Here is a 15,554-nt window from a genome sequence, read left to right on the forward strand (position 1 = left end):
GGAGCATTCTCAACAGCTCATATGACACAACATGCCTTTCCACTTAGTTGCCAGGGAAGAATGATCATTAATAAATGCCTATCTTTATAAGATCAGAACATCAGGCTGGCAGATCTATAGTCAGGTCTATTTATACAGTCAAATGTTCCATGTCCACTCGAAGAACACTCGTGTCACTGAAAAGTTTGAAGCTCTTTTTTTCTCTGCTATGTCTTGTATCCCCCTTAAATCTGTTGCCAGGGTGAGAAGATAGTGTCCTCTGCCAGCCCTGGGTAATTGGGCTTACATATGCAAAGCATGAGTGGAAAGTAGACAGGAAACAAGCATGGAAAACGTATCTAGAGTAAAGGATTAGGATCTTAATCTGGTTATTTACAAGAAGCCTGGTTAGTGTCATCTTCTGTGAGCCTTACTTGCTATAAAAAGGGTAAAACTGTTCAAATCCTACACTGACATCACTTAACATGACATTACTCTGAGATACCTGCATAATTGTTTTATCCAGCCTGTGAAATAAAGGGGGCAAGGAGAAGACAATGTAAAACAGAGATGCCAAAACTGGTTTGACTTATCAGATAAATATGCAAAAAGGACAAATGTCCTTGCTTAAAGTAGTAGGCTGTGAAGTGACCGAAGCTCTATATGGACACGAATTGAGGCTTTGGTGAGTCAGTGGAACACTGATGAGATGACAAAGTCTCTGCAGAATTTGCATGTTTCCTAACAGGTGTCTCTGGCTACTTAGAGCTTCGGCTCCTGTGTGCTGCCTTCACATTCAAAATAGCGATCATGAGTAGGTCATGGTAACATGAATCCCATTCTTTCCAGCACCTTATTTGTGTTATGTTCTCATGAAAACAAACAGCTCCCTCAGTGTGAAGTGCCTGTTATAACCATGCATGTCCCTCATCTCATCCTCTCTAAATGCTTAAAGGCAAAGGTGAAGTGTATAACAGAGGTCAAAAATGAAAGCACAGTGAGCTGGCGGGTTTATGGAGTTGCCTCCTTTAGAATATGTCAGGTGATAGGGGGAGGCTCGATGTTAGAGTGTGGCAGTGTGGCAGCAGACCCCTTGTCGCATGCATTTGACGGATGGAGTCACTCTGGCGAGTTGTGGGGGGGAATCTCTTACTGACCATAATTACAATATGTGTGGAATGCCAGTCCAGCACACCGTGTAAATCGACGAGCCTACGTTTGACATAGCTGTCACTGAATATGCTTTCAGACTCCTCTGGAAACTGGAGCCATTACTGTGGTTAATCATAGGTGTCACTCTTACTTTGTTGCTATTAGCTGGCTATATGTAGATACCAGTGCATGAGTAGTGACGATTTCACAGGACAGGATGAAGAAGAAAACATAGTTCAGTTTTGTAGGATTATGGAATATATTACTCACAGTAAGCCTGCTCTTTAGAAGTATTTGGTTGACAACTTAATAATTAGCAGCATGACACCACATGAATCAGAGGTATAAGATGAACTTTCCCCTTATTATAGTATTACTTCATTAGTAGAAGTCATACTCCTCTGCACTTTGAAGGTTATTAATAAGAACAAGCTTACTGTAACAGAGCTGCAAAGATCTAGCTCTTCATTTAATCTCTGAGCGCTGTCATTTTTACAGACTTCAGCCATATCTCTCCTCCTGTTAACACTGAGTAACCCAGTGAGACAGTCTGTCTGGCTGGGCCTTGAGGTCAAATACTGCACATACCAGGTGCAGCTTTTGAAGTAACTTAGACATTAAACAGGAGACAGTCATCAAACTGAGCTCATCTGGCAAACATCCAGGCCACTATAAGACAGAAGTCATTTGCCTCCACCAATAAAACCTCCTCCACATATACACTAACTAACAAGAGACTCTGTTCCTGGATCTAACTGATGCTAGGATATGACCTCTTGTCGTAGTCAGCAGTGCCACCTCATATGATCCAGGGTGTGGCGATGTGGCTCCAACTTAAAGCAAAGAGAACCAACATCTGTTTGTGGGCAGCCGGCCGATGCCAAGCTTGCCTGGTGCCAACTAAGACCCAAGCTTCAACATGCTTGCACTCTTTTGGATATCTTGGTAAATATACCAGATAGCAGACAGGCCGCAATTATTACTTCAAGGGCCTGGGATTATCTTGGAGTCCAGTACTTGTGTGGACTGAAGGCTCTCCAAGTGAAGAGTGACTTCTGGATGAATCACCCTGTCCAGGCCTGTGGCTTATGATAGGTATTCTAACTGGCACGGTGCACATCAAAATGAACATCACAAAGTGGTCCCCTTGGGTGTTAAATTAATGGCATGGAAGAACAGGTATGCTGCCACAGCTGGCAATAGATAGTAAGAGCCTGTTGTAAAGAAAACTTCCTAAACTTATGAATACAAGGAATAAAAGTGCTTTGAAAAAAGTTTGCTGCAAAGAGCTTGCTGCTCATATGCATCTTAAAAATGGTGAGAAATTAAAGCAATAATGAAACTGAATTATAATGAAAAAACAGTGATGCATAAAAGCTGATCAATAACTGGTCTCCTTAAGGCATGCTGATGGAACATATGGTAGTAAATTTACTTCAAGAGAAAATAAATGCTCCTCTTACACATCCCATCACATAACCTTTTATGTGCAGGATTAATTAAGAAGAAAATTATTCAGTACAATATTGCAAGTGAAAGAAGGAGTAGAAACTGGTAGTTCAGACAGACACAGTTTGTTTAGGCATTATTTGAATATGGATGTTATCACATGCAATAAAATACAATACACTGTCATTTTAAAGACAGCAACCACTTACCGATTTGTCAAACTCCATCTCTGAAAAGAATTTATACCAAGGCTCATTCTCTAAATCTACATCTTCTGGACTTACATCCTGAGTCTAGGGGCATGGCAACAAGAAGAAGAGGAGGAGAAAGACAAAGAGAAGACAGTTCAGACAGCACAGAAAATACACACCAAGGCAGTGAGCTTACATTGTTGACTGAGGCAGTGTTTCTACGCAGCATAATAAATCATCAACATTAGATGTTCTTACGGAAGAAGATACCGCATTACAACTACTGAGTTCAAAGATAAGTTTACATTTGTCAAACCTAAGTAACAGTTTTACATTTTGGGAAATATTTTCTTTCTTGCTGAGGGTTGGATGAGAAGAAAACATGACACTAGTGTGAGCAGCCCATTAGCTATGTTAAGCACAAAGGCTGGAGACAAGGGGCAACAGCTAGCCTGGGTCTGTCCACAGCAAGCAAAACCGTCGCTTCGACCCAATCGCTTCCTAGGGTCTTTTTTGTCAATGTGAGATACCAAACAGCCAGCAGAGAATTCAGTCACTGCTCCCAGCACAGAAGCAGTCCCAGAAGTAGTCCAGCACACATCTCATTCACATTTTCCAGTCTTTATGCTAAGCTAAGCTAACTGCTTCCTGTGAGCACCTTTATTTTTAGGTTACAGACATGAAAGTGCTATCAATCGTCTCTCTTTACTTTCAACAAGAAAATGGAATAAGCGTATTCTTCAAAATTTCACGAAGTCTGAGGCCTCAGTCATATTAGATTCAGCTGAACATTCAAAAGCAATTTTAATAAATGATTTAGGAAGGGAGCTTTTTGTGGCCAGTATGGCCACCGTGCTTAATGTACATGTGGGCAGCAATAAAATACACTTGAGGCTTTAACACAAAAAGTGCTATAATTTATATTTTCATTTTATTCACTTCAAAGAGGAGACACATGCCAGTGAAGATCAACAAAACATGAGGTCTCATTTATTTACAATGTAATACACTCATCTTTAAAATATATCTTTTTGGTGCAGCACAATGCTCAGCACTGTAAAGTAAAATGAATGAACCTTATTTACAAAATGACCAGCTACAGCAACAAGGACACTGACCTATAAAAACCGAGCTTGTAATTGAAACAGTCTGTTATTTTTCAGTGGTCCCAGAATGAACTGGAGCAAAAACATTAATGAGCGCACTGGGATCGAATCAGATCTTGGCTGACATCTAATAGCTTGATTTAAATGAGTAAACAATAATTACATAAACAATTAAGTACTTCCTCACAATACTGACATTTCCCATGTCCATCCATCCATCCATTTCCCATGTCATCTAATCTAAAAACCAAAATGAAATTGTTCTTGTTTGGTAAATATTACACCATGCATCTAGGCAGTAACTGCCAAGGCTCATCCTCAGAAGATATCCCCCAAGGACACTGAATAATGCTGCACTACTTGATTCAGCATAAACTGTTAATGCTAGAGATGGCAGCAGGGTAGAGAGCAATGCACTTCCTCTTCAGAACACACAGGATCCATGTTTCTGTGTCTGCACTGGGATCCTCTCACACTGAGCTGATTCAGCCCAATAACTCTAAATTGAAGACAGGAAGACAATGGCTATCCTTTGTAAATGATACCCCCGTTGCCAAGCAGGATCATTTGTCACCACAACGGGACACCCTATAGGAATGTGGTGCACATGGCGAATCAGGCCACACAAACATCGCCTCCCGAGCTGTTAGTGAAACTGCCACCCGGGAGCTTAGATACCGAGGTGGTAGGTGGATGGGGGACAGCTCACACAACATGCACACAGAAAAGAAAGAGAGAGACACAAGCTAACGGGCAGGCGGCTAGCATACCGTTCTCTCCAGCTTCAGCACCGACGATTTCCCTGGCTCGTACTCAAAGATGCTCTTGGGTTCAGCGCGATACTTCCTGGTATCTACCTTTTTATCTGGGGGCTCCCACTCGTTCCTGTGGAGAGACAAATGTTGGGGAGGGGTGGGGTGTGGGATGGAAGAGAGCCAATCCTTACCAAGCAGTCTCCATGGCAACCGGCATAGGCTAAGATGTTTTTTTTTTTATTTCAACATGACGTCCGCTCTCATTATCCGGGCTCCTTCTCTCCCTGTCCCTCCCTCTCTCTAATAATAATATAACAGAAAATCTAATTCACAGTTAATCCAAATCCATAATTTGATCAGGTAAACAAGGTTGGACCCGATGACATAAGACAGAGCGTGGCATTTCCAGGGAGAATTTCTTCACATACATCCAACTCTAAAATTACTATTCAGGAAATGACTGAAAAAGACTCATTAATAAGAAATACACAACTTTACATCTCTTGTCAACACACAAAGAGCACCTTTTTATGAATGAAATTCTTTGTGTCCATCAAGAACATGAAGCAGCAGAGCGCATACACAGACTGAGGAAGCAGAAACATCAGTCCTTGACTTGTCATCTGTAGCGCTAAAGGGCAACAGTTTATCCTGCATCACCTGTCCTCCTTCATCACCCTATCACTCATTTATTTGAGAGTGGATCATCATGTGTCAGTGTTGAAATGTGTATGTGGCGGGGTGAAACTAAGCACACTTAATGAAAAAACTTGAAGACACAATAGAGAAAGCCACTGGAGACAAAATAGCTTCAGACTCAGGAATAAGACATGTCTTTCCTGCTCTGCTGTGTACAGTCATGTTTAGTCACACTGACTAGCACTGTGTGTAAATAAAGACCATTTCAAACTGTTCATCACAAGAACTGTTCTTTTTTTTCTGCAGGTGATATTAAAATCATACTGAGAAAACATGCTAAAACATTCTGCCATTTTAAGTATTCTGGGTTGTAAACAGTTCTGTTCTTTGCTAACAACCATGAACAGTCTTGTGCTTTTGCTTCAAAGTATCAAAGTGACTGTCATAAGCAAGGCTGGAGCAGATGGAAGACACTGACCTTCCGACAGAGGGTTTAAGGGAAGAGGACCGAGTTGGCACTGGCATCAACCGGCATTTTGAATCGACCTCGATGTCACTTTTTGACCGTGGGACCACTTTCACTAAAAACAGGCACATAAATATTGATCAACAGTCTGAAATGTTACCAACATGCTGAATCTTATCTGGGCAAATCTTAGCCCCCATAAATGATGGACAGTAAACTTTTCTACTGAAATCTATCTGATATCTATATGAAACAACTAAACTCACCATCTTCCATGTAGCCAAAGGGGGTAGAACCATCATCTTAAAGGTGGGAGAAAACAAAACAATCAAAGCTATTTATTATCGCTTTATCTATCAATATATCGCAATACTAAATAATTCAGAAGGCATTAAACCATTCCCTTTCTGTATTTATCCCCTCCTTCACACCTTCCATTAGGCCAGGCATTTAAAGGTTCACCAAATTCAAAGTGCATCAAATCAAAGCACTTTACAGGAAGCATTACTGAGCTAAAGAGGGATTCGAGCATTGATGAACTTCAAGACTCTGAATAAGTAATGCACTGTAAACTGACAAGGCCATAGCTGCCACATTTAGAATGATCTCTGTATAAACTACAAATTTATTGTTGCATTTCCAGAACAATAAAACTCTATAGAAGGCAATGAGACTGAGAAACCCAAATATGGACCCAGGCAGCATTTCACCTCATTCTACACACAGATCCTTCCCTGGAGTTAGCAGATCTAAAATCAAAAACCAAACTTTAACCATAACTATCTAGAACTGAAACCCAAACACTGACTGACTAAGCTTATGGCAAACAGTGCTAAGGTCATGTACAGCCTAAAGTGCAGGACTGCAGAGGCACCTAGTGGTGACGACACTACACTACATTCCAGTTACACTAGGTAGCCGACTCATGAATTACAGTAGCATCTACAAATAATTAAATAGCTGAGAAATCTACTGCCTAAAATTTCTAAAGTCGTTTAATAAAATTTGAATGACACCACAAGGCTTCGTGCATCTTCCTGGTCAACACGTCAACAGCTACTTTCAGTACTTGATGAAAATGACTGCAGTGCACAGTATAATTTCATTTCTTAACTTTAGATAGTGGGGAGCAGGGGGAGCCTTGTGTTTAAGTCTGGATCATGGCCTGTTCGTTTAATGGTATTTATGGCACTCAGACCATGAAATTCATACAACAGAACAGCAACCTTTTGCTGAGCTACTGTACATCAGGATTTGCACGAAACTTGCAATACACTTAAAACGGATGGCAAGTGAGTTAGTTGCTCTATAGCATGGAGGGGAAATGAGAAAGATTAGTTTAAATCCTTTCAAATACTTTGGGCACCTTCAAGGTACAGTTTGTGGTTTTGTACTTTCATGTGTGACAGATTAAAAACAGCAAAAATATTCGAAAGTGCTCAGAGTGGCTCCAGGTTAGTAAAGCCAATGAGAGTGGAGTTACTGCCATCAGGTACCTTTTGATTTCATCTTACTGTCATAGTTCTCAGGGAAAATGTAGGTGGGGCGGTAAGGGTTTTCTTCAATAGGCTCTGAGCACAGCGATGGAGAGACAGAGCACAGCATGACATACCATACAAACACATAGAGAAATGTACAAATGGCTTGGACGCCACTAGAGAAACACACAAAATGATTCAACATACAGAGGGGAATTATAATAAACTCTCTTACCAGGTATTCTGTGTATCTGTTTGAACATCGTCTTATACCAGTCTTTGGACTTTTCAGTGTTCTGAAATTAAGATTTTTAATGGATTTTTGCTTGATGAGTACATCAGATAGTCATACAATTATTTAAACTTTTTGCTTTTCATGCAAGAGTAAAGCAACCCCAGTGATGTTCATGTGTATGGCTTTAGTGGACATTTTGGCTTGTCAAATACATCAGGGGTAACTAATAACATTACAAATGGCTGCATTACATTACATTCATGACTGTGCTATCATGTATGCTTGCATTGTATTGGACCTCTACCTTTGTTAATGTTATTAGTTACACCTGCTTTACTTGCTATGACATGTTAAAATAATGCAAGAAAGGTTCAAATAAAATGACACAAATCAACAACTTAACCTTACAATGATATACAGCAATGTGCTTTATATAAATACTGGCCCTTTCACTGTATTGTAATATCAATATCATAATATCTACAGTATGTATGTCTCATATGAACAAAACAACTATCAAACATTTGCAGTGATTAGATCAGTCTTCATCTGGGAGTAGTTTTTGTTGCTCACCCGTACAGGCACAATGGGCTTGTTCAGAGGACTGAGGGCAGGGGAGTGCAGTGATAGTTGCAGCCTCTTCCCGTTCATATCAGAGACTAGACTAACTGAGTGTCTACCAGGATCAGGGCTTTTGTCTCTTTCTGGGGTTGGGTCTAAAACAAAACAAAGTAAAACAAAAATCAAAAACCTGTAAGCCAGACAAAACTCAAAGCTCACAGCACATTTCTAATTAAATGAAATGACAGGTAACACCAGGATCAGTTAGGGATGTCATGTGAAGGCCAGGCACCAGTACTGCATTGAATTGGTTATATTGTTGATTATTGTATTTATGGTTTTGATTGTTTAAATGTTTAATGTTTTGATTTGTATTGAAACTTATGTATTGACGACATGTGTTGTTGACCTCTTGGCCAGGTCACCCTTGTAAAAGAGATCATGATCTCAATGGGTTTTTTACCTGGTTAAATAAATAAAGTGAAAGTAAAGTGAAATTGCATAGTAAGAGTTACAGTACAAGTGGAGAAGAGCCAGAAAGACATGCATCTGACTCAATAATGCCTGTAGTACAGTAATTAAAGTTTCCTAACATGTAGCTAACATTAGCCACTATGATCTAATGCTTGGCCAGACAAAATAAGTCTGTAGCAGCAAAATATTTTGAGTATATTGAATTAAGTAGGAGCCACTGTTAATTCTAATGGACTCAATTACAAGAGAAAGATCTGCCCTGTTTGCTCTGCTTTCTTATTTTATAAATTATACACAGTAGACCTGCTTAAATGCAACTGAGCTATGGTTAATATTATTAGCTCCATCTGTGCTTTTCCTACATTGAACATTCAAAATATCTGCTGTAAGAAAGAACTGGTGTAGTAGTGCAACAAGTACCATAATATGAACAAATGACAAGCAAGAAAAACAAATAATGATATAATAATTGTTTTCAATGTCATATGCTGCATTTTTCTTTTAAAATGGTTATTCTTTTTTGTTCATTTTATGGCAGTGAATGCACCTGCTGTACTTAAGGTAAACTTTGTCACAGATAGGCAACATTTGATGTGTGAATAAAATCAGGTGTTAAATAAATGGAATAAAGGAGAAAATGTACAATCTGACTTAACCTGCAGCTCAAGGTGATAAGTACAGTTGTACTGTGAATTCAGTATGCAGTATGATAAGCAGTATTACATAAAAATGCCATGCGATTTTAAATACACACAAAAATAAATGACATATTCATTGTGGTTCTGTATAATCTGATACATTCTCATTCAACAAAAGACTGTTTCTGATATTTTTTACATATTGACGTGTAATGGCATGACTCATTCACTTTATGTAGCTTGTGGTGAATGCATTTAGTAGGTTGTGTAAACAATCATGGCAGTAGGAGGGTGACAGATGGATCAGTTGTGGAACAAAAAATATTGCTCTGTAATAAAAATGGCAGTCTAAAAAACACAAAATGAAATATACATATTATTAGACACCACCAATGACCCAGTGCATACCTTTTAATTGAGAAAGATGCTTTTGCTGCTCTGTTGTGAGAAAGAGGGTCAAACAAGGACAGGAATGTGAAATATGAGCAATGAAGCAAACTAGTGAAAGCACTGGTTATGTGTTACAGAGAGCAAGACAAGACTGAAGGATCACAGACACGACCCAGACAGAGCTCAGAGTACCACAAAGGTGGAATGATAAAATGCCATACAGACAAAAAAAAAACATGATGTTCATATTATAACAAAGTTTCCAGCACCTGACACCCACCATCCCCAACTGACAGACAGGTTAACTCACCTCTGTTGTGCTGCAGCAGGACTATGGTGGGGTTAACTGTGCTAGTGTAGGGATAAACAGAGCTGGAAGTTGATGTGATACAGTTCTGAATCTCACTGAATGATGGACCCTGATTTTCTTTTATGCTTTCAGGCAAATTACCCTGAAAGTGAAAAGAGTCAAGTAATCAAACAAACACCCTAAAAAAGAGCTCCGATAGTGTAGATCTCATAATTATAAAATCACAGAGAGCCAAACAAAGGTCCTGTGTGAAATGTGGTGGAAGTAAACGTACCTGGCACTGAGTGTTGTTTACATGAGGTAATTCAGCTGTGATGTTGCTGCCTCCCTCAGCCAATCCTGCTTTAGAGCTGTCTCCATTAATCTGGCTCGTCCAACCACCTAAAAACAGTCCAGTCTCAGTTTGGCAGCCAGTGCAGCAAGAATAATGATACTAAAATGTACAGTATTCCCCTGAACCTATAACAGAAAACCAGAAAACTACAACAGCTAACTGCTGATCAAATAAATCTGCGGTTCATTCCGCAGGATGTGAATGCTTTCCTTGGTGGTCTTCACACACAGAAATGTTAATATCCCCACAGAAAGGAGAAAATGGGATTTTCTCTCTGAACTTTGTTATCAGAACAAAGCATCTATTCAGTGAGCTGCAAAGACCATTTGTACCAGTGGCCTTTATATTCAGGCTCTACAACAATTAAAGCATCTCCAGGCCAGCCTCCAGTCCAGTTCCAATGTGCTCTATGCAATAAACAAGCCCACAGTCAAGGCCCCCTGCTCTAAAGTTCAGCGTGGGCAGGTCATAACAAAAGAACTCTTTGACGCTTGCATAAAAATATGAGCAATCACCCTTTATCACAATTCCAAGTGTGCCTGATGACTGAGCACACACTTCGAAACATGACAAGTTATACAATCCTGACATCAAAATAGAACCCTGAAAGCCACTTGGAGATTTTCACAAGTAAAGATCACAATGAACTACTTTTTAAAATAACAACATCATTCACATCTTCTGTCCGCATTCTACAGTGATGTGTCCATTGTTCACACAGCCACTATGCAACTACTACTGTACTGAAAATAAGTTTTCATCATGTGGGGAGTTGTTCAGAAACAGCTGTGCCACTCATTCTGACTTACTTGGTGTTGTGATGACATTTGGCTCTTCGCTGACACAGCCTTCATCATCTATGTGGACTAGGGTGGCCCTGAGAGTCACGACTCCTTTCCCTTTGCACACTCTTCTGGGGTCCAACTCTGAAAATATATATTTTTTAAAAGTCTCATTTCCACAGTGCCTCACTGTCCAAGGCACAGCAGTCTTACATTCTGTATTCTCAAAGTGCACTCCTCATGCCCCAAATGACAAAAATAGAACTGTTATTATCAAAACCCGGGCAGTAAATCATTATTCTTCTCTCCCATAAAACTACCACGACATGATCACACTGTCAGAGCTGAAAGTAGAGCAACCGGAGCTTTGTCCTCGATGTGAAAGTGATGCCACATTGTTAACAAGTGAGTTTTAAAAGCATCCTTCTAAGATTTCTTTGTGAGTATGAAGTGTCACACAGCTGTAGGCCCTAAAACATTGATGCGTCACCTGCAGCAGGACTCAGGTCAGGAGAGCCTTTCATGGTTGACAGAGGTGTGATCCTGACAGCGCAGACCGTTTGAGGACCTGATCGTACTTCAACATGCACACACATCAACACACAGACAAGAAGACATTTTTTTGTGTGTCTAAAATGTAATCAGAAATATATTGTTATTATCAGTTACAACCACCTTGCTATCCAAAAAGAACAAGACAAAATGCAATAAAGATATTACATCTTAATGCATTAGAATATTTAATGAAATGTTTTATACGTAATTTCAATGTGCCTTATTTGTCCTTCATCACCAATTCATTAAGAAATAGTGTTATTTCTATCCTGAAGAAAAGCACTAAGTTTAAGCAATTCATTTGCATTAATTTAGCTGCATTTTGGCATGGCAGATATGATTACATAACACAAATGAGATGAACTGGAATATTTGAGGTCATCAGACTGAGAGCTGACTTACTGGGAGTTGTGCTCAGTCTTATACTGCCCTCTGCTGGAGAGCCCTGAGGAGAAACACAGGAAAGACGTATTTAACACAGTGAAGTCAAGGAAAGGAGTTGATATCTGGAGAGTCTATATAAACCAGTGTGATATATTATTAAAAATTAGGCAACAGATATAGATTGATAAAGAAACAAAATGCAGAGATCATCACATGTTAAATAAATAAATAACTGCTAATGTTTGTACCTTCCCTGCTGCAGGCATAAAATTAGCTGATAATTTTTGTGTAAGTGAAACACCCTCTGGTTGTTTTGTCTGTTTTTAAGCTTTTAAACCAAAACCCCCAACTACACGTGTGGTTTTGATTTGCTGTGCATTCAGTCTGATGAACCATGCACCAGAACAGTGTCACCACCTGCAGATTCAGTAGGTACTGGAGATACACTATATAACATCTCCATAACTTGCTTTTCCCAGTTGCATCAGACTCAAGAAACTCCACATCAGAAGGACTAATATTAACTGTGGATCAGGGTTTGTTTGGTAACCAGGTCAGGACATTGCTGCAGTATTGGCTTGCAGCATGCAGTGTGTTTTACTATGAGAAACTGAAACAAATTTATATAAAGAATAAAATGGTGCATCTTCCACTGTAGAAATAGTGGAAAGTAGTGTCAAAGTTGTAATCAGCTGTAATATTTTTTTTAAAGTTCTATTTAACCTGATACTAACCTTTACTAAGACTCATCTCACTGATGATCTGATGTCGAAACAGTCCTTTACAGTCCAACACTTTATTCTGAGTGTCACAAACCTCACACCTTTAGTTGTTTAGTTGTGGGAGGAAGTTTGGCCTGCCTTGGTCTAATGATACAGATTAAATTTTTTTGTCTGTATTCCCCTTTAAGGACAGGAAGAGGGGGGAGGGGTGTGCGTGTTCATCTGAGCTGTACCAGTGAAGCATGCAAAAGCAATACCAAGGCCACCAGAAAAGTAGCTGTGAAACACTTCCCATTGCTACGCCGGGCCTCCCATTGTGCTCAGCCAACACAGCTGATTTAGGAGACATCCCCATTTAAAATGCTAAGAAAAGCATTGAGTAAGTCAACAAACAAACACACACACAGCAGTCACTCATGCATGCACAAAAATACAATATAAAAAGTATTTTAGTTGTAGACTAGAGACAACAGTGCTGAAAAAGCCTGAACAGTAAAATCCACCTAGAATTTTATGTGATGTCCCTTTTAAGCTGCTTTTAAACTTGTACCCTTGGTTTTTCTAATCTTGAGTTTGTGTGGGTCTGTGTGTTTACAAAGTAAACACAGAAAATAAGCAGAACATGCATAGGATTGATGTTCCAGCTGGAAACCTCCACAAATAGGCCTAAATGGATGAGGGAAAATGGGAGCTATTCCAAACAAGCCCCATGGGGACATGAAGCAAAAACCTTTTAAAACATCATTCAGCGTAGGAGCTGAGCTGTCCCTGAGCATCAGAAACTGTCTGTATGTTTCCACTGTTTCTTTAATAAAATGAACTTGCTTCCTGACCCCCTACATCACAGAGAGGCAATGCATCCATGATCTCATTTCCAAAACCATTAACAGGCATTCCTTTGAGAAGTGCTTGCACTAATCTCAGTCTCTTCTACTGTATCCTCAGATGAACCCCCAAGATGGTGATTATACAGTAGAAAGTGAGACATGGGAGTATTTGGACCTCTGGCATATAATAGATAATGGGAAGATAAAAGCTTGCAGTGTTCACTTTGCTGTATAAACACATGAGAGCAGACATCACCCCTGGCCTTTTTAGGAAGAGATGTCTCAGAGCAGAGCTGGGCAAAAAAATGCCATCCATCCATGTGGTGAAAAAGAAACGAACAGTGCAGGAGTTTGGTGATGGCCTCCAGTGACAAGACAAACAGGGAAACAAGGAGATTTTATTAACCCTGTTGAACTGCAGTTTACCTAAATGCACCTCATAGTCCATGAAGATTTCATGTCTCTCCTCCACAAATGGGGTCATTTAGGCCAATATGTGGCATCAAAAACAAACAAATGTGGAGTTAAAGCATGGAGCATAAAGCAGACAGTGAGTTAAGCTCACAATCTCAGGGTCTTAGCGTGAACTGACTAAATGATCTGACACTGTCTTAATAGACCAGCAGTCTCTTAATAGCACAGTAACAAACCAGTAGTAGATTCACACAATATGTTGGTGTTTCCGTTAAAATGAGGAAGAAAATATAAACTGCCACAGGTGCAAGTGACCGACCTAGTGAGATCATAGGTCTTCCGATATCTTCTAGAGACTCCATAGTCACAGAACTGAGAAACCATAAAACAGTGCAGGCGTTATTCAAACAACATAATTATCAGCCTCTCAACTCAGACCTGTGCTTATTTAAAAGCAGGAATACACAGCAAAATGATGATTCATCCTATATGTGCATGACATTCACTCACACACAGAGAATATATAACATAAATCTTCACCAAATTCTCTCGGGCATTACTAAAATACCTTTCTAAAACAAGCAACCCCCAAAAGACATTACCTACTTGATTATGCGCACCGTGAATCCTTATTCCACATATGCCAGATCCCTCTGAAGCCCCCTGCGACGGTCTGGCTATGCTTTTGAGGGTCTCGTCTAGGAGAGACAGTACCAGCACTGACCTTGACCCTTGTTATGTGGGGGTCTGTTTGTTTTTGAAAACAGGCGTGCCCAGATGAACCTGTCACCACATGCCACCTGGGAATGTGGCACCCACTCAACAACTGCACAGACCACCATATAAAATCCTCCTCCCCATTGCACAGCCAGTAGATGAGAGACAGACAGACCAGAGAGGGCAGCTGGAATTCACTACTGGCTGACTCAACCGTCCATAAGGTCTTAATACTTCAATCAGCATAATGAATTACTGCAATGACTATTAATGAATCCATGTTTATGTGTAATTAGCTCTATCAGACCAAATTCTACAGATATCAAATACATGTGTGTAAGTAGATACTACAATATGGCTGCATCTAATAATTATTTTCAGCATCAATTACTGTCAATTACATTTTTAGATTAACTAATGTTATATTTAATCTAAAATGAGTGACAAAATAGTGACAATCACAAGTTTCCTAAAGTACCTTCAAACTACCTTTTTCAGTTCAGTTCAATTTGCAAAACATAGAACTGACAAATGTGAAAGAAAATATGAACATTAAACTTTGTTTATATTTATTTGCTTAGAAGAGGATCAGCATTGCTCTTGTGCAAACTATTCATTTGTAGCTAGCAGGTGCATAGCTTAGCAGAAAGACTATAAAGCAGGAAGAAAGAGTTAGCTTGGTTTCCTAAAAGCATAGCTTTGGTTTAGGTACAAATTAGGCAAACAAGATGAAACATGTTAGCTAGTGAGATTTAGCGATAGATTTGGGCATATTTGTAAACTTCAGACAAAGCAATGCTAGATGTTTCCCCATTTCCAGTTTATGATAAGCTAGGCTAATTGGCTGTTTGTTCCAGCTTCATATTTATCACACAGCAATTGTGGTATCAAGCTTCTCCTCTAATTCCAGTCTTAAAGAGTTGTTTTAGTAAAACATTCATATTAGCACTGAAATGTGTTATTTTGATTAGTGTTAATATTGCTAACTGACCACAC

The 15,554-nt window shown here is 39.6% G+C and overlaps 1 protein-coding gene across 5 annotated transcripts in view; it reads right to left on the reverse strand.

The window, feature by feature from the left end:
* Positions 1-15,554, reverse strand: part of sorbs1 (sorbin and SH3 domain containing 1) — a 37,768-nt gene that overhangs the window by 16,716 nt on the left and 5,498 nt on the right. For 2 of the 5 annotated variants that reach the window (XM_020598871.1, XM_020598839.1), the window contains exons 2-14: positions 11,897-11,939; positions 11,430-11,516; positions 10,967-11,083; positions 10,098-10,204; positions 9,824-9,965; positions 9,532-9,561; positions 8,024-8,166; positions 7,451-7,511; positions 7,234-7,308; positions 6,004-6,039; positions 5,750-5,852; positions 4,648-4,762; positions 2,790-2,873 (exon numbers count right to left, since the gene is read on the reverse strand). In XM_020598871.1, the coding sequence (XP_020454527.1) occupies positions 2,790-2,873; positions 4,648-4,762; positions 5,750-5,852; positions 6,004-6,039; positions 7,234-7,308; positions 7,451-7,511; positions 8,024-8,166; positions 9,532-9,561; positions 9,824-9,965; positions 10,098-10,204; positions 10,967-11,083; positions 11,430-11,463 (1,047 nt within the window). In that variant the 5' untranslated portion in view covers positions 11,464-11,516; positions 11,897-11,939. The remainder of the gene's footprint in view (positions 1-2,789; positions 2,874-4,647; positions 4,763-5,749; positions 5,853-6,003; positions 6,040-7,233; positions 7,309-7,450; positions 7,512-8,023; positions 8,167-9,531; positions 9,562-9,823; positions 9,966-10,097; positions 10,205-10,966; positions 11,084-11,429; positions 11,517-11,896; positions 11,940-15,554) is intronic. The other 3 variants (XM_020598849.1, XM_020598858.1, XM_020598863.1) reach the window with 3 other exon arrangements.

This window comes from Monopterus albus, unplaced genomic scaffold, assembly GCF_001952655.1.
Source record: "Monopterus albus unplaced genomic scaffold, M_albus_1.0 scaffold3.1, whole genome shotgun sequence".
NCBI classification, from domain to species: Eukaryota; Metazoa; Chordata; class Actinopteri; order Synbranchiformes; family Synbranchidae; genus Monopterus; species Monopterus albus.